Source organism: Salvelinus fontinalis, chromosome 7 (assembly GCF_029448725.1).
Source record: "Salvelinus fontinalis isolate EN_2023a chromosome 7, ASM2944872v1, whole genome shotgun sequence".
NCBI lineage: Eukaryota > Metazoa > Chordata > Actinopteri > Salmoniformes > Salmonidae > Salvelinus > Salvelinus fontinalis.
In genome coordinates, this window is record NC_074671.1 from 62,612,526 (window position 1) to 62,631,955 (window position 19,430).

A 19,430-nucleotide genomic window follows, 5' to 3' on the forward strand; every position below is an offset into this window, starting at 1 on the left:
AGTAGGTTCTGTTCATACTACATTGGAGCAGGTTCTGTTCATACTACACTGGAGCAGGTTCTGTTCATACTACATTGGAGCAGGTCCTCCACTGTAGGCCCCAACCATCATCACCATACTAGTCAACCAGGACAACAGTTGTTCAGATCTGTTTGTGTTTTATCTATGTGGTTCTCTGTATTACTGCATGTGTAATGTCTTACCCTCAGAGGTCAGCGTTGAAGTATTGTAGTTGAGAAAACACTATTCTCCTCCATACCTTGACTTAGATTTGACATGAAAGACACTCCAGACATTATATATGTATATATAGTGGACAAGTAGAGAATCCTGAGGATGAATGGTTGAGCTCCTTTAGTTGACTCTGTGTGTGTGCGTGTGTGAACGGTGTGTGTGTTCAGGTGGTGGCCACAGAGCAGGACATCCCTCCCCTGTCTGCAGCAGGCTCAGAGAAGGGAGTGTACAGCCTGGAGAAGAGTCTGGCAGACTACATGCTGTCTGCTGTCATGTCTCTGCCTCGCTCAGACCAGGAGAAGGAGGTACATTACTGTAGACTACACCATGACCCTCTATACCTGGTATACTGTTTCTCCAGTATAGTATGGTTTCATTACTGTAGACTACACCATGACCCTCTATACCTGGTATACTGTTTCTCCAGTATGGTTTCATTACTGTAGACTACACCATGACCCTCTATACCTGGTATACTGTTTCTCTAGTATAGTATGGTTTCATTACTATAGACTACACCATGACCCTCTATACCTGGTATACTGTTTCTCCAATATAGTATGGTTTCATTACTGTAGACTACACCATGACCCTCTATACCTGGTATACTGTTTCTCCAGTATAGTATGGTTTCATTACTGTAGACTACACCATGACCCTCTATACTGTTTCTCCAGTATAGTATGGTTTCATTACTGTAGACTACACCATGACCCTCTATACCTGGTATACTGTTTCTCCAGTATAGTATGGTTTCATTACTGTAGACTACACCATGACCCTCTATACCTGGTATACTGTTTCTCCAGTATAGTATGGTTTCATTACTGTAGACTACACCATGACCCTCTATACTGTTTCTCCAGTATAGTATGGTTTCATTACTGTAGACTACACCATGACCCTCTATACTGTTTCTCCAGTATAGTATGGTTTCATTACTGTAGACTACACCATGACCCTCTATACCTGGTATACTGTTTCTCCAGTATAGTATGGTTTCATTACTGTAGACTACACCATGACCCTCTATACCTGGTATACTGTTTCTCCAGTATGGTTTCATTACTGTAGACTACACCATGACCCTCTATACCTGCTATACTGTTTCTCCAGTATAGTATGGTTTCATTACTGTAGACTACACCATGACCCTCTATACCTGGTATACTGTTTCTCCAGTATGGTTTCATTACTGTAGACTACACCATGACCCTCTATACATTTACATTTACATTTAAGTCGTTTAGCAGATGCTCTTATCCAGAGCGACTTACAAATTACTGTTTCTCCAGTATGGTTTCATTACTGTAGACTACACCATGACCATCTATACCTGGTATACTGTTTCTCCAGTATGGTTTCATTACTGTAGACTACACCATGACCCTCTATACCTGCTATACTGTTTCTCCAGTATAGTATGGTTTCATTACTGTAGACTACACCATGACCCTCTATACCTGCTATACTGTTTCTCCAGTATAGTATGGTTTCATTACTGTAGACTACACCATGACCCTCTATACTGTTTCTCTAGTATAGTATGGTTTCATTACTGTAGACTACACCATGACCCTCTATACTGTTTCTCTAGTATAGTATGGTTTCATTACTGTAGACTACACCATGACCCTCTATACCTGTTATACTGTTTCTCCAGTATGGTTTCATTACTGTAGACTACACCATGACCATCTATACCTGGTATACTGTTTCTCCAGTATAGTATGGTTTCATTACTGTAGACTACACCATGACCCTCTATACCTGGTATACTGTTTCTCCAGTATAGTATGGTTTCATTACTGTAGACTACACCATGACCCTCTATACTGTTTCTCCAGTATAGTATGGTTTCATTACTGTAGACTACACCATGACCCTCTATACCTGGTATACTGTTTCTCCAGTATGGTTTCATTACTGTAGACTACACCATGACCCTCTATACCTGGTATACTGTTTCTCCAGTATGGTTTCATTACTGTAGACTACACCATGACCCTCTATACCTGGTATACTGTTTCTCCAGTATGGTTTCATTACTGTAGACTACACCATGACCCTCTATACCTGGTATACTGTTTCTCCAGTATGGTTTCATTACTGTAGACTACACCATGACCCTCTATACCTGGTATACTGTTTCTCCAGTATGGTTTCATTACTGTAGACTACACCATGACCCTCTATACCTGGTATACTGTTTCTCCAGTATGGTTTCATTACTGTAGACTACACCATGACCCTCTATACATTTACATTTACATTTAAGTCGTTTAGCAGATGCTCTTATCCAGAGCGACTTACAAATTACTGTTTCTCCAGTATAGTATGGTTTCATTACTGTAGACTACACCATGACCATCTATACCTGTTATACTGTTTCTCCAGTATAGTATGGTTTCATTACTGTAGACTACACCATGACCCTCTATACCTGTTATACTGTTTCTCCAGTATGGTTTCATTACTGTAGACTACACCATGACCCTCTATACCTGCTATACTGTTTCTCCAGTATAGTATGGTTTCATTACTGTAGACTACACCATGACCCTCTATACTGTTTCTCCAGTATAGTATGGTTTCATTACTGTACCATACAATCTACCTGCAATCTGTTACTGTGTATTTGGTCATTTTCTACCTCAAAATTGACTTGAGTTGAGTTTAATATTTTCAGTACAGAGATTATACACTGAATATACAAAACATTAAGAACACCTGCTCTTTCCATGACATAGACTGACCAGGTGAATCAAGATGTAAGCTCTGATCCCTTATTTATGTCACTTGTTAAATCCACTTCAATCAGTATAGTGTTCCTAATGATTTGTCCAATCAATGTATAGAGCTGCATAACATAGTGTATGATGTATTTATTGTTAGACGTTGAGGGAGACGTTTGGTGCTGTGGGGAACACCCAGCAGAACACTGAGCACCAGAGACCTCTACTGATCAACTGTCTTGACGAGAGAGCCCTGAGACTGCACCACCTGCCTGTGAGAGACACACACACACACACACACACACACACACACACACACACACACACACACACACACACACACACACACACACACACACACACACACACACACACACACACACACACACACAGAGACACACACACACGCAGAGACACACACACACACACACACACACACACACACATACACACACACACACACACACACACACACACACACACACACACACACACACACACACACACACACACACACACACACACACACACACACACACACACACACAGACATGCTCTCTAATTAGCAGCAGCTGTATCCTCCAGGTACGGTCTATGAGGGATGTGTTTTGTTGTATTATACCAGGTCCATAACAGCTTTGATGCGGTGAAGACAGAGACAGAGATGATGAGAAACACTCCGGTGTGGAATCTTCTCCGCTCCGTCCGCCCCCTGAGTGGAAATAGAACCAGACTGGCCCGCATCCAGGAGCTCACACACTACTGCACCGACGGTGAGGAGAGAACACACAGACACACACAGACACACACACAGACACACACTACTGCACCGACGGTGAGGAGAGAACACACACACACACACAGACACACACACAGACACACAGACAGACACACACTACTGCACCGACGGTGAGGAGAGAACACACAGACACACTTACACACAGCCTTGCACACACACACTCACTCACACAGACACACACATCACACCACACCACATACTCACACACAGCCACACACCACACACATACACACATGCATATACAAAACGCACAAACAGACACACACACACACCACACAGACACACACACTCAGTCACAGCTCTCTGCGTTCTTTTATAGCCTATGGAATTTTATGCAGACCAATTTAGCGTGATAGCCAGATTGCATTGTGGCTCAGGTGTGCTGAGTAGTGTTATTATTGCAGCCCAACCTGTATTTAGTCAAGGTAATTACAAAGCACAGTCCCACTAGAGACCAACAGATGGTGGGTAGCTGTTAAATGATCACCCTGGCTTGTTGGTTCTGGGCTGGGGATGAGACTACCCACTGGGCACAGACGGCAATTCAACGATGTGTAAACAACGTTGAGTCAACCAGTGTGTGCCCAGTGGGTCGCTACTGTTACTGGCTGGTGGGATGAATACATTCTCCATGATGTTAGAGAGAGGAGACGGAGAGTTAGACTGAAGAAATAGTCTGGGAGAGTCTGAGCTGTGGGCTACTTTATAAGGAAGGAGAGGTTCCATACTGTACTATCACTACCAATGTGGTGCTCTGTTAGATCAGCAGAGTGAAATGCTGAATTCCAGATAGACTCCTACCTCCTACTCTCTAGGCATTCCTGAAGATCTGAAGAATCTGATAGGTTTAAAAAATATGGTAATTACTTCCCCTTCCCCTAGACTGAATCAAGTTTTCAACGGATAGCTCTATACCATATTGCTGTATACAGTTGAAGTCAGAAGTTTACATACACTTAGGTTGGAGTCATTAAAACTCGTTTTTCAACCACTCCACACATTTCTTGTTAACAGATTATAGTTTGGGCAAGTCGGTTAGGACATCTACTTTGTGCATGACACAAGTAATTTTTCCAACAATTGTTTACAGACAGATTATTTCACTTATAATTCACTGTATCACAATTCCAGTGGGTCAGAAGTTTACATACACTAAGTTGACTGTGCCTTTAAACAGCTTGGAACATTCCAGTAAATTATGTTGTGCCTTTAGAAGCTTCTGATAGGCTAATTGACATAATTTGAGTCAATTGTAGGTGTACCTGTGGATGTATTTCAAGGCCTACCTTCAAACTCAGTGCCTCTTTGCTTGACATCATGGCAAAATCTAAAGAAATCAGCCAAGACCTCAGAAAAAAATGTGTAAACCTCCACAAGTCTGGTTCATCATTGGGAGCAATTTCCAAACGCCTGAAGGAACCACGTTCATCTGTACAAACAATAGTACACAAGTATAAACACCATGGGACCACGTAGTCATCATACCGCTCAGGAAGGAGACGCGTTCTGTCTCCTAGAGATGAACGTACTTTGGTGCGAAAAGTGCAAATCAATCCCAGAACAACAGCAAATGTCCTTGTGAAGATGCTGGAGGAAATAGGTACAAAAGTATCTATATCCACAGTTAAACAAGTCCTATATTGACAACCTGAAAGGCCACTCAGCAAGGAAGAAGCCACTGCTCCAAAACCACCATAAAGAAGCCAGACTACAATTTGCAACTGCACATGGGGGACAAAGATCATACTTTTTGGAGAAATGTCCTCTGGTCTGATGAAACAACAATAGAACTGTTTGGCCATAATGACAATCGTTATGTTTTGAGAAAAAGGGGGAGGCTTGCAAGCCGATGAACACCATCCCAACTGTGAAGCACGGGGGTGACAGCATCAGGTTGTGGGGGTGCTTTGCTGCAGGAGGGACTGGTGCACTTCACAAAATAGATGGCTGCATGAGGAAGGAAAATTATGTGGATATATTGAAGCAACATCTCAAGACATCAGTCAGGAAGTTAAAGCTTTCAAAGTGGCTTAAGGACAACAAAGTCAAGGTATTGGAGTGGCCATCACAAAGGACCTCAATCCTATAGAAAATGTGTGGGCAGAACTGAGAAAGCGTGTGCGAGCAAGGAGGCCTACAAACCTGACTCAGTTAGACTTGCTCTGTCAGGAGGAATGGGCCAAAATTCACCCAACTTATTATGGGAAGCTTGTGGAAGGCTACCCGAAATGTTTGACCCAAGTTAAACAATTTAAAGGCAATGCTATCAAATACTAATTGAATGTATGTAAACTTCTGACCCACTGTGAATGTGAATAAATAAATAAAAGCTGAAATAAATCATTCTCTCTACTATTATTCTGACATTTCACATTCTTAAAATAAAGTGGTGATCCTAACTGACCTAAGACAGGGAATTTTTGTTAGGATTAAATGTCAGGAATTGTGATAGCCTTAGCCAAATACATTTAAACTCAGTTTATCTGGATAGCTCTATACCTATCCATATTTAGTTGTTTTTATTTTACCTTTATTTAACTATGCATGTCAGTTAAGAACAAATTCTTATTTTCAATGACGGCCTAGGAACAGTGGGTTAACTGGGGCAGAACGACAGATTTGACCAAGTCCAACGTGGAGGCTTCTGAGGGGAGGACGGCTCATAATAATGGCTGGAACGAAGCAAATGGAATTCCAACTATTACACTCCAGCCATTACCACGAGCCTGTCCTCCCAAATTCAATTGCCACCAACCCCCTGTGTTGTTCTGATGGGTGTCTTTACAGAGTCTCTGAGCTGGCCGGAGGTGGAGAGAGTGGTCAGACAGTTTGTGTTTGAGAGCATGCCCCTGACCCAGCTGGAGGAGGGGGGCCTACTGACCTCTGCTGGTTCCCCTCAACCTACCTGCCTGCCCTGGGACGACCCTGTCTGCTTCGCCAAGAACTACCTCAGACACATCAACAAGACACAAGGTACAGACGTTCTATTAACTCTGACACTAGGGATGTTAACGCTTAACCGTTAATCGGTTAGCCGCCGAAAATACATTGGACCGGTCATGCTTATTGGTCTATAGGTTAATTTGCATAATTTAGTGGAATTTAATTTCCGCTGGTGTATTTTCATTAGTTGTCATGCATCTTATTTATCACAGGCGCACAGCATACAGAGACTAGTTTGAGGAGATGAATATCCTACCACCTGTCAGACAGCAGCAGTAGCTCCTCAACAAGCCTGTAGGTTACTGAAGTGAAATCTGCTGTTGGAAGCCCAGTCATTACGAATCCAGACTTGTCTACTACCAGATCTGTTGGTCTGAATCCAGGCTAGTCTACTACCAGATCTGTTGGTCTGAATCCAGACTAGTCTACTACCAGATCTGTTGGTCTGAATCCAGACTAGTCTACTACCAGATCTGTTGGTCTGAATCCAGACTAGTCTACTGCCAGATCTGTTGGTCTGAATCCAGACTAGTCTACTACCAGATCTGTTGGTCTGAATCCAGACTAGTCTACTACCAGATCTGTTGGTCTGAATCCAGACTAGTATACTACGAGATCTGTTGGTCTGAATCCAGACTAGTCTACTACCAGATCTGTTGGTCTGAATCCAGACTAGTCTACTACCAGATGTGTTGGTCTGAATCCAGACTAGTCTACTACCAGATCTGTTGGTCTGAATCCAGACTAGTCTACTACCAGATGTGTTGGTCTGAATCCAGACTAGTCTACTACCAGATCTGTTGGTCTGAATCCAGACTTGTCTACTGCCAGATCTGTTGGTCTGAATCCAGACTTGTCTACTACCAGATCTGTTGGTCTGAATCCAGACTTGTCTACTGCCAGATCTGTTGGTCTGAATCCAGACTTGTCTACTGCCAGATCTGTTGGTCTGAATCCAGACTTGTCTACTACCAGATCTGTTGGTCTGAATCCAGACTAGTATACTACCAGATCTGTTGGTCTGAATCCAGACTAGTCTACTACCAGATCTGTTGCTCTGAATCCAGACTAGTCTACTACCAGATCTGTTGGTCTGAATCCAGACTAGTCTACTACCAGATGTGTTGGTCTGAATCCAGACTAGTCTACTACCAGATCTGTTGGTCTGAATCCAGACTAGTCTACTACCATATATGTTGGTCTGAATCCAGACTAGTCTACTACCAGATCTGTTGGTCTGAATCCAGACTAGTCTACTACCATATCTGTTGGTCTGAATCCAGACTAGTCTACTACCATATCTGTTGGTCTGAATCCAGACTAGTCTACTACCAGATCTGTTGGTCTGATAGCAATAGAGTTGTTAAGACTGCACCAACAGATCTGCAACCAGGCTGTTTATGATGATCTGATATATCTCATTGTTCATCTCTTTGTATCTTTGCCGTAATAACTAATGAAACATGTTTCCTCTACAGTTAAAGTGTTCCACCACCAGGATGAATCAGAGGAGAGTTTGTCTGATGTGGTAGATGTGACTGAGATCCAGAGAAGCCAGATGCGATCGCTCAGTGACTGGCACTATACTGAGCACCACAATGCCAATGTCTTTCCCCAGGTCAACATGAATCAATACTCACATTTCTTGTAGCTATTTGCCTTCTGATTTCTGGCTCCTTTTTGTGACCATCCTTAGGGAACACAGAGAGTAGGGAAACAACCACGACATGATCTTGTAACCCCCCTGTTGTCTTGCTGTAGATTCTCCAGTCTGCCTCTCAGTCCTACCGCTGCATGGACACCTTCTGTGGTAGTCTGGACAACACCCTGTTCATCGTCTGTCACAATCCCATGAGCCCTCAACGCCAGTGCAAGGAATTATGGGACATGGCCCTCCACACCAATGTCGGGTTCAGGTACAGCTGTTAAAAAATATATATATACAGCAAATTTCACATTTGCTACAAATCAGTTGTTTGACAGTTGGATATATATTTTCTTCAAACCCATTTTGTTGATATCTTTTTGTGTCACAAAACGATAAAAGTACAGAGTACATTAGACTCTGGGTACTGTTTAGGATTGTATTTATTCAAACCCGAACGCTTTCCACCGTTCCCTCTCTGTCGTCAGGAAGTACCTTGAGCACGTGGCCAACTCTATATCTGACTGGACCAAGGAAGAGGAGGTGAAGTGTCTAGCTCTGCAGGCCAAGAGAGAGGCAGAGAAGCTGAGAGTGCCCACCCCGTCTGACTCCTCAGAGAAAGGCAGGGCAGAGTCGGCTAAGGGCACCAAGAAGAGCACTGTCTCGCCAAAACACACGGCAAGTAAGGAAGCCACATATCAGTCAAAACAGGCTGAAATCCATTGGTATAACATACATACTCATTAACACGGATACATAAATGAGGATAGATGAAAAACATCAACGCACTAAGAGTAGTACTAGTAGTCACAGTGCTACAGTCTGTGATGTAAACGTTGTGTCCCTGTGTTCCTGAAGCCTCCCCAGCCAAGTCTCCTATCCCAGAGGAAGGTGCTCCAGACCAGTACATCAGAGAAGACTCGCTCAAAGTAACGGACTCTGTCTTGCTGTCTTCCACCCCGTTTTATAGTGTGATTCATTTTATCAGTATCTTTAATACATTCTGATGATTGTAACTGTGCTGGTGGTGTTCTATACAAACTCATCTCTCTCCAGGCGTGGAAGATGGAGCAGAACAGACAGAAGGAGGAGGAACAGGTGAAGAAAGCTAAGAAAGAAAAAGGAGGGAAGGGAGCGGAGCGAGCCGACTCGTCCAAGGAGAACAAGAAAACGACCCCCTCCACCACAAAGAAGAGCAGGGAGGACGTGAGTAAGACCCCGGACCTGGCTGTGGGGACCCCTGGAGAACAGAGAGCAAAGCTGCAGTCGCCCACCGACGTCTTCACTGTGAGTCTATAAACACCCTTTAAAGGCAAAATATGGCATTCCACCTTCATAATGACATCATTCTGTGGTTGTAAACTGGTTTTCTGGTTGAGGAGATATGGTGATATAGTCCCAGCAGATACTAGATAGATCATGTGGTTGTAAACTGGTTTTCTGGTTGAGGAGATATGGTGATATAGTCCCAGCAGATACTAGATAGATCATGTGGTTGTAAACTGGTTTTCTGGTTGAGGAGATATGGTGATATAGTCCCAGCAGATACTAGATAGATCATGTGGTTGTAAACTGGTTTTCTGGTTGAGGAGATATGGTGATATAGTCCCAGCAGATACTAGATAGATCATGTGGTTGTAAACTGGTTTTCTGGTTGAGGAGATATGGTGATATAGTCCCAGCAGATACTAGATAGATCATGTGGTTGTAAACTGGTTTTCTGGTTGAGGAGATATGGTGATATAGTCCCAGCAGATACTAGATAGATCATGCTTTACTGGGCTGTTATGGCATGTTGCCTTTCACCCAAAACGTATCTGCTGCAACAATATCAACAGAATGCTGACCTTTTTAAAAATGTTAAATACTGTGTGTGTGTGTGTGTGTGTGTGTGTGTGTGTGTGTGTGTGTGTGTGTGTGTGTGTGTGTGTGTGTGTGTGTGTGTGTGTGTGTGTGTGTGTGTGTGTGTGTGTGTGTGTGTGTGTGTGTGTGTGTGTGTGTGTGTGTGTGTGTGTGTGTGTGTGTGTGTGTGTAGGGATTCACTGGCTACAGCATGGAGGGACAGCTGATCCAGGTCTCAGGCCAGGTCCACTCGCTATTCCCCTCTGACGGAGGCCACATCCAGGTGGAGACCATCCACTTTGTCCAGGGTGAACACACACACCACTATTACGATACACACTTTCACTCTCTTTTATTCACACGTTAATTCTCTAAGGCTGCATTTACACAGGCAGCCCAATTCTGATCTTTTTTTCCCACTAATTGGTCTTTTGACCAATCAGATCAGATCTGATGTGAAAAGATCTGATGTGATTGGTCAAAAGACCAATTAGTGTTAGCCTGTGTAAACATAGCCATAGCCGATGTTCTATTTCCAGGGTCGACGCTCATCAAGACGTGTGTGATGAAGGACAAGCATCATTTCTACAGCCACATCACCCAGCCAAACAGACACCAGGAGGAGAGCCCAAAGGACGCGGTTCCCATGGAGACACAGAGCACCACCAATAAGAGTGTTAGGCTGGGCTCCTTCTCAGCTGTGCTGGACAGCGGCATCCACCTCTCCTACAGTCACTACGGCCCAACAGGGGAGCAGGGTGAACACCTTACACTGATGCTGTCTGTTTCTCTGTCCTTAACCCACGTGGTGTACTGTTCCTGTTATGGGGACCTAGTATGGTCCCTATGTTGTGTGTGGTGATGTCTAGCTTTAAGGTGACTACGGTAACAGTCTGGTTGTTGACGTGTCTGTAGGTGAGATGGAGGCTGGTCAGGACTCTGATCCGGACATGCCCACAGACTCCAGTCTCTCCCCCGTCCCCTCGACCCTCCTCTCCTCCTCATTGTCCCGGAAGAAACTCAACTCCTCCCACAGCGCCAAGGGGGTGCAGCCGTCCAAAGAGACCAACACGTCTCCAACACACAGAGAGGAAGAGGAGCAGGTGGATCCATTCTATCCACCGTCACCAACAGATACATTTAGTTTCCACAGCGTCTGTTCAGTTGGACTGTTTTGTTGTTGATAATGTAATATCATTGATATCAGTATTACAACGGAATGTTCTCGTCGTCTATGTTCTTCCTGTTGACGTACCTGCTGTCTGTTATTCCCTTCATGTGTCTGGCTGTGTTGTCCCCTGCCAGACCAGAGACCGTGTGGGTCAGGCTGCATTAGCTGGCAGTGCTCCGTTCCAGAGACTAAACGTCTCCACCCCCAGTGGTCTACTGCTGCAGTTCCTCAGTGATGATACAGACGGTCAGTGTGTGTGTGTGTGTGTGTGTGTGTGTGTGTGTGTGTGTGTGTGTGTGTGTGTGTGTGTGTGTGTGTGTGTGTGTCCAGACAGTGTGTGTGTAACTGTAGTTTTGGTTACTGTAGGCAGTACTCTAGAGGGTCAGTGTGTGTGTGTGGACAGTGTGCGTGTGTATCCAGACAGTGTGTGTGTAACTGTAGTTTTGGTTACTGTAGGCAGTACTCCAGAGGGTCAGTGTGTGTTGGTGAGACAGAGTTTCCCCCTACACTGCAGTGACAGTAGGGAGCCTCACCTCAAAGACCCATCGTTACACAGTGAGCTGTCTAGGGTCATCACTGGTCAGGGCACCGTGGTCAAGTACATGAGAGACGGATCAACACGGGTACTGGCAAACACATCGCACACACACACACACACACACACACACACACACACACACACACACACACAATACACACACAATACACACACACACACATACACACATTAAGCTCCTCCCTGTCTCTGCGTAGGTGCTGTTTGCAGACGGTTCAGTCAGTAGCAGGACAGACTCAGGACCCATCATCTCATCTCCCCCTGAAGCCCCTGCTAAGGAGGAAGAGGTAGTGAAGGAGACTGCGATACCAGAGAGAAAAGACAGCAAGGACAAGAAGGGTAGTCACATCTCTAACAAATCATATGGACCTTGATTTAGATCCGTTGGTCTTTTATACAGAACCAGTCAAAACCTACTTATTCCAAGGGTTTTTCCTTATTTGTACTTTTTTTCTACATTGTAGAATAATAGTGAAGACATCACAACTATGAAATAACACATATGGAATCATGTAGTAACCAAAAAAGTGTTAAACAGATCAAAATATATTTTCTGTTTAAGATTCTTCAAAGTAGCCACCCTTTGCCTTGATGGCAGCTTTGCACACTCTTGGCATTCTCTCAACCAGCTTCATGAGGTAGTCTCCTGCAATGCATTTCAATTAACAGGTGTGCATTGTTGAAAGTTCATTTGTGGAATTTCTTTCCTTAATGCGTTTGAGCCAATCAGTTAGTGTTGTGACAAGGTATGGGTGGTATACAGAAGATAGCCCTATTTGGTAAAAGACCAAGTCCATATTATGGCAAGAACAGCTCAAATAAGCAAAGAGAAATGACAGTCCATCATTACTTTAAGACATGAAGGTCAGTCAATACGGAACATTTCAATAACTTTGAAAGTTTCTTCAAGTGCAGTAACAAAAACCATCCAGCGCTATGATGAAACTGGCTCTCATGAGGACCGCTACAGGAAAGGAAGACCCAGAGTTACTTCTGCTGTAGGATAAGTTCATTAGAGTTACCAGCCACTACTAAAGGACACCAATAATAAGAAGAGACTTGCTTGGGCCAAGAAACACGAACAAGGGACATTAGACCAGCGGAAATCTGACATTTGATCTGAGTCCAAATTGGATATTTTTGGTTCCAACAGTCGTGACTTTGTGAGACGTAGAGTAGGTGAGCGGATTATCTCAGCATGTGTGGTTCCCACCGTGAAGCATGGAGGAGGAGGTGTGATGGTGTGGGGATGCTTTGCTGGTGACACTGTGATTTATTTAGAATTCAAGGCACACTTAACCAGCATGGCTACCACAGCATTCTGCAGCGATACACCATCTCATCTGGTTTGCGCTTAGTGGGACTATCATTTGTTTTTTCAAACAGGACAATGATCCAAACCACACCTCCAGACTGTGTACGGGCTATTTGACAAAGGAGAGTGATGGAGGGCTGTATCAAATGACCTGGCCTCCACAATCACCCGATCTCAAACCAATTGAGATGGTTTACTGATGAGTTGGACTGCAGAGTGAAGGAAAAGCAGCCAACAAGTGCTCAGCGCATGTGGGAATTCCTTCAAGACTGTTGGAAAATAACTCCTCATGAAGCTGGTTGAGAGAATGCCAAAGTGTGCAAAGCTGTCATCAAGGCAAAGGGTGGCTACTTTGAAGAATCTAAAATATGAAATATATTTTGATTTGTTTAACACTTTTTTGGTTACTACATGATTCCATATGTGTTATTTAATAGTTTTGATGTCTTCACTATTATCCTACAAAGTAAAAATAAACAAAACCCCGGAAAAGGGTAGGTGTGTCCAAACATTAGACTGGTACTGTATATTTCATTTGTCTTCCTATTAGACTTTTACTGTGTCAGTCTGAAATCTATTTGCTTCACAACCTTTTGTGTTGTTAAGTATCGGTGCTTGAGAAAGACAAAGGGGAGATGAGGAGTTATGTGTGTGTGGGCAGGTAAGCTGGGTTCCAAGCAGAGCCTGGGGGCTGACCAGAGTCAGAGTGACCCAGAGCCCAGGGAGGAGCAGAGGTCGTCAGGCCAGACCCAGGGCGGACAGGGGGTCTGTTGGGTCACCACCAGCCCCTCCGGACACAGAGTAGCCACCATGGGGGACCAGACCACAGACCCTGGCCCGGTCTTGGCCTTCAGAGCCACAGACCCTGTCAGCCAAACTGTGAGCATACGAACCAGCAACATGGTTTGCTAACATCGTGGTTGTTAATAACACATTTGAGTTTTCTCACGACCTTTGCAAAAGTCCCAAATGGTTGGTTAGCTGATACTCTGAAGGTGTCAACATTTTGACGTCCTACACATGTGATATGTAAAAGTAGCTCTTCTGCCTTGCCTCTGTATGAGCAGGTTGTGATCACGCGGGAGGACAAGGTGATGTCTGTGCTGGACAGAGACGGGACGATGATCGTCGACCATGCAGACGGAACCAGGATCACTACCCTGTACCAGGAGAGAGAGGCTCTCAGTGGCTGGTCCCAGGAACACATTAACACAGGTACCCAACACCCCTAACCCTAACTCTAACCCTGTACCAGGAGAGAGAGGCTCTCAGTGGCTGGTCCCAGGAACACATTAACACAGGTACCCAACACCCCTAACCCTAACTCTAACCCTGTACCAGGAGAGAGAGGCTCTCAGTGTCTGGTCCCAGGAACACATTCACACAGGTACCCAACACCCCTAACCCTAACTCTAACCCTGTACCAGGAGAGAGAGGCTCTCAGTGGCTGGTCCCAGGAACACATTAACACAGGTTAAAGGCTATCATACTAACTGCTAAATGATCTGATACAGGTTAAAGGCTTTACTACTAACTGCTACCTGGTCTGATACAGGTTAAAGACTATACTACTAACTGCTACCTGGTCTGATACTGGTCTGATCGGGGTGGCAGGTAGCCTAGTGGTTAGAGTGTTGGGACAGTAACCGAAAGATTGCAAGATCGAATCCCCGAGCTGACAAGGTAAAAATCTGTCGTTTTGCCCCTGAACAAGGCAGTTAACCCACTGTTCCTAGGCCGTCATTGTAAATAAGAATTTGTTCTTTTAACTGACTTGCCTAGTTAAATAAAGGTAAAATAAAAAATAAAAAAATACAGGTTAAAGACTATACTACTAATTGCTACCTGGTCTGATACAGGTTAAAGGCTATACTACTAACTGCTACCTGGTCTGATACAGGTTAAAGGCTATACTACTAACTGCTACCTGGTCTGATACAGGTTAAAGGCTATACTACTAACTGCTACCTGGTCTGATACAGGTTAAAGGCTATACTACTAACTGCTACCTGGTCTGATACAGGTTAAAGGCTATACTACTAACTGCTACCTGGTCTGATACAGGTTAAAGGCTATACTACTAACTGCTACCTGGTCTGATACAGATTAAAGGCTATACTACTAACTGCTACCTGGTCTGATACAGGTTAAAGGCTATACTACTAACTGCTACCTGGTCTGATACAGGTTAAAGGCTATACTACTAACTGCTACCTGGTCTGATACAGGTTAAAGGCTATACTACTAGTTGCTACCTGGTCTGATACAGGTTAAAGGCTATACTACTAGTTGCTACCTGGTCTGATACAGGTTAAAGGCTATACTACTAACTGCTACCTTGTCTGATACAGGTTAAAGGCTATACTACTAACTGCTACCTGGTCTGATACAGGTTAAAGGCTATACTACTAATTGCTACCTGGTCTGATACAGGTTAAAGGCTATACTACTAACTGCTACCTGGTCTGATACAGGTTAAAGGCTATACTACTAACTGCTACCTGGTCTGATACAGATTAAAGGCTATACTACTAACTGCTACCTGGTCTGATACAGGTTAAAGGCTATACTACTAACTGCTACCTGGTCTGATACAGGTTAAAGGCTATACTACTAACTGCTACCTGGTCTGATACAGGTTAAAGGCTATACTACTAGTTGCTACCTGGTCTGATACAGGTTAAAGGCTATACTACTAACTGCTACCTGGTCTGATACAGGTTAAAGGCTATACTACTAACTGCTACCTGGTCTGATACAGGTTAAAGGCTATACTACTAACTGCTACCTGGTCTGATACAGATTAAAGGCTATACTACTAACTGCTACCTGGTCTGATACAGGTTAAAGGCTATACTCCTAACTGCTACCTGGTCTGATACAGGTTAAAGGCTATACTACTAACTGCTACCTGGTCTGATACAGATTAAAGGCTATACTACTAACTGCTACCTGGTCTGATACAGGTTAAAGGCTATACTACTAACTGCTACCTGGTCTGATACAGGTTAAAGGCTATACTACTAACTGCTACCTGGTCTGATACATTAGTAGTGTGTATTATGTGTTACCAGGGGAGAGACAACAGTGTGTGTAGGAAGGATAGTTCATGGTGTGATAATGTATACATTGTGTTACCAGGGGAGACGTCCAGCAGCAGTGTGTGTAGGAAGGATAGTTCATGGTGTGATAATGTATACATTGTGTTACCAGGGGAGACGTCCAGCAGCAGTGTGTGTAGGAAGGATAGTTCATGGTGTGATAATGTATACATTGTGTTACCAGGGGAGACGTCCAGCAGCAGTGTGTGTAGGAAGGATAGTTCATGGTGTGATAATGTATACATTGTGTTACCAGGGGAGAGACAACAGTGTGTGTAGGAAGGATAGTTCATGGTGTGATAATGTATACATTGTGTTACCAGGGGAGAAGTCCAGCAGCAGTGTGTGTAGGAAGGATAGTTCATGGTATGATAATGTATACATTGTGTTACCAGGGGAGAGACAACAGTGTGTGTAGGAAGGATAGTTCATGGTGTGATAATGTATACATTGTGTTACCAGGGGAGAGACAACAGTGTGTGTAGGAAGGATAGTTCATGGTGTGATAATGTATACATTGTGTTACCAGGGGAGAAGTCCAGCAGCAGTGTGTGTAGGAAGGATAGTTCATGGTGTGATAATGTATACATTGTGTTACCAGGGGAGAAGTCCAGCAGCAGTGTGTGTAGGAAGGATAGTTCATGGTGTGATAATGTATACATTGTGTTACCAGGGGAGAAGTCCAGCAGCAGTGTGTGTAGGAAGGATAGTTCATGGTGTGATAATGTATACATTGTGTTACCAGGGGAGAAGTCCAGCAGCAGTGTGTGTAGGAAGGATAGTTCATGGTGTGATAATGTATACATTGTGTTACCAGGGGAGACGTCCAGCAGCAGTGTGTGTAGGAAGGATAGTTCATGGTGTGATAATGTATACATTGTGTTACCAGGGGAGAGGTCCAGCAGCGGTGTGTGTAGGAAGGATAGTTCATGGTGTGATAATGTATACATTGTGTTACCAGGGGAGAGGTCCAGCAGCAGTGTGTGTAGGAAGGATAGTTCATGGTGTGATAATGTATACATTGTGTTACCAGGGGAGAGGTCCAGCAGCGGTGTGTGTAGGAAGGATAGTTCATGGTGTGATAATGTATACATTGTGTTACCAGGGGAGAAGTCCAGCAGCAGTGTGTGTAGGAAGGATAGTTCATGGTGTGATAATGTATACATTGTGTTACCAGGGGAGAGGTCCAGCAGCGGTGTGTGTAGGAAGGATAGTTCATGGTGTGATAATGTATACATTGTGTTACCAGGGGAGAAGTCCAGCAGCAGTGTCTGTCATAAGGAGAAGGTGGTGATGGTGGAGCGGCTGGGGTTTGCCACGGTAACCATGTTCGGCGAGGACAGGTCCTGCAACGTGTTCTTTGGAGACGGGAGCGTCGTCACCGCCACCTGCAACGGAGCGTACCAAGTAAGAGAAACCGGGGGTGAATGTTAAAAGTCCCTCCTCCATTCCTCCCGTCGTCTTCCCACCTCCTTCTCATAACGTGGAGAGCATCGGAGGAGAAGATCCAAGCTTCCTTTCATGAGTCTAGCAAATGACTGTGTTCTGAGGTGCTCTATTCATTCTAGGTGACTCTCCGTGTCCCCGTGTGCCCTCTAGGTGTACCCGTCCAGTGTAGGTCTGCTGTTCATCAACCAGGACGGTAGTTGTGTGTACACGTCAAACCCTGAACACAGCCCAGCCCTGAGTCTAGCCAGCTGGAGTCCCAGAGAGCAGCCAGGCAGCTACAGGATGAACCACACCTTTACCTCAGACACACTGTGTGAGGTCACAGACCACCACGGGAACCTCTTCCAGGTGGGTCGGCTCTAATCACGTCCCTTATGACACCCCTGTTCCCTTCTTATAGCCTGGTCCCAGATCTGTTTGTGTTGTCTTGCCATTTGGCTTGACGATGACCATAGGAGTTGGCAAGACAGCACAAACAGATCTGGGACCAGGGCATAAGGCTTGTGCACTATATAAGGAATAGGGTGAGATTCCAGCCAGTTTGTTTTCCCATCAGGCCAAATGTTCAGAGGATTATCGTACGATACACTGAACTCTGCAAGCCCTGGAAATGTTCATTTTGAAAACTTGTTTGACAAAGTGAATTAGGAAACATCCCTGTAGGATTCCTAGGGCATGTGTAGGGCATGTGTAGGGCATGTGTAGGGCATGGTGGAGTTATAGTGACAGTGTATCAAATGGTCCTGTGTGCAGGTGATGAAGGATGGCCAGGCATCAGTGGAGATCTCTAGCCCTCTGGACAGCAGAGTGGAGGAGGAGGAGGAGGAGGAGGAGGAGGAGGAGGAGGAGGAGGAGGAGGAGGAGGAGGAGGAGGGAGGGCTGGCAGAAGAGAGAGAGCTGGCCAAGCATCCTATTGGACGTAAAGTCCACATTCCCAGGTAGGCTTCAGTAACTGTTTCTCATCTGTACAGTGTAACTCCTTTTTCATTCCAATGTCCCCCAGTTAGGCACCTTTTAACCCTTTTAGTGTTCCAGCTGGGCTGAAGCATGATGGGTACTGTCTCATCCTCTATATCCATAATAAACAGGTTGTTCATGGCCCATGAGGATGGTTCAGGCACAGAGCTGCTGTACTCTCAGACAGTAGAGGAACGTCTGTATGAGGACTACTCTGACCCTGCTGTCGCCCTGCTTAAAGAACCCCTCCCAGGCCTACAGGGTAGGATTCTGTTTATTACTCTACCTCCATAGACCTGTTTCCTCCTTGTTTACCCATAGACACGTCTGTGGTCTCCTCCCTGTCCTGCAGGTGTGCTGGGTATAACGGTGCTGAGACCCTCTCGTCAGGACGTGTGGTCCAGATGGGTCATCCAGAAACAAAACAAGGACATCATCCCCACCAACCTCCAGTCCCGTCGCTGGGACAACTTCCCCTCAGTAGAGGTAGACTGAGAAAATCAAAGAAAAAATGCAGTAGAAATAGACGCATAAAGTATTAGCAAATCATGCTAGTTTTCACGTGTACTTGAATTTAAGGTAATTTTATACATGGTCAAAACACACTTTAGTCATAGGGTTTGATGATTTTGATACCTTAACATTTAAATAAATAAATAATAAACTACTTTATGCCCTAAAAA

The 19,430-nt window shown here is 44.5% G+C and overlaps 1 protein-coding gene across 1 annotated transcript in view; it reads left to right on the forward strand.

Moving 5' to 3' along the window:
• The window catches only part of spag17 (sperm associated antigen 17), a 35,827-nt gene that overhangs the window by 6,427 nt on the left and 9,970 nt on the right, over nucleotides 1–19,430 (forward strand). The window contains exons 11-31 of the mRNA XM_055930426.1: nucleotides 402–539; nucleotides 3,130–3,243; nucleotides 3,595–3,742; nucleotides 6,556–6,741; nucleotides 8,190–8,329; nucleotides 8,473–8,627; nucleotides 8,845–9,038; nucleotides 9,215–9,285; nucleotides 9,413–9,643; nucleotides 10,392–10,506; nucleotides 10,738–11,054; nucleotides 11,114–11,615; nucleotides 11,826–11,992; nucleotides 12,123–12,264; nucleotides 13,902–14,119; nucleotides 14,308–14,455; nucleotides 17,591–17,748; nucleotides 17,941–18,138; nucleotides 18,544–18,728; nucleotides 18,879–19,009; nucleotides 19,100–19,233. Coding sequence (XP_055786401.1) covers nucleotides 402–539; nucleotides 3,130–3,243; nucleotides 3,595–3,742; nucleotides 6,556–6,741; nucleotides 8,190–8,329; nucleotides 8,473–8,627; nucleotides 8,845–9,038; nucleotides 9,215–9,285; nucleotides 9,413–9,643; nucleotides 10,392–10,506; nucleotides 10,738–11,054; nucleotides 11,114–11,615; nucleotides 11,826–11,992; nucleotides 12,123–12,264; nucleotides 13,902–14,119; nucleotides 14,308–14,455; nucleotides 17,591–17,748; nucleotides 17,941–18,138; nucleotides 18,544–18,728; nucleotides 18,879–19,009; nucleotides 19,100–19,233 — 3,792 coding nt within the window. The remainder of the gene's footprint in view (nucleotides 1–401; nucleotides 540–3,129; nucleotides 3,244–3,594; nucleotides 3,743–6,555; nucleotides 6,742–8,189; nucleotides 8,330–8,472; nucleotides 8,628–8,844; nucleotides 9,039–9,214; nucleotides 9,286–9,412; nucleotides 9,644–10,391; nucleotides 10,507–10,737; nucleotides 11,055–11,113; nucleotides 11,616–11,825; nucleotides 11,993–12,122; nucleotides 12,265–13,901; nucleotides 14,120–14,307; nucleotides 14,456–17,590; nucleotides 17,749–17,940; nucleotides 18,139–18,543; nucleotides 18,729–18,878; nucleotides 19,010–19,099; nucleotides 19,234–19,430) is intronic.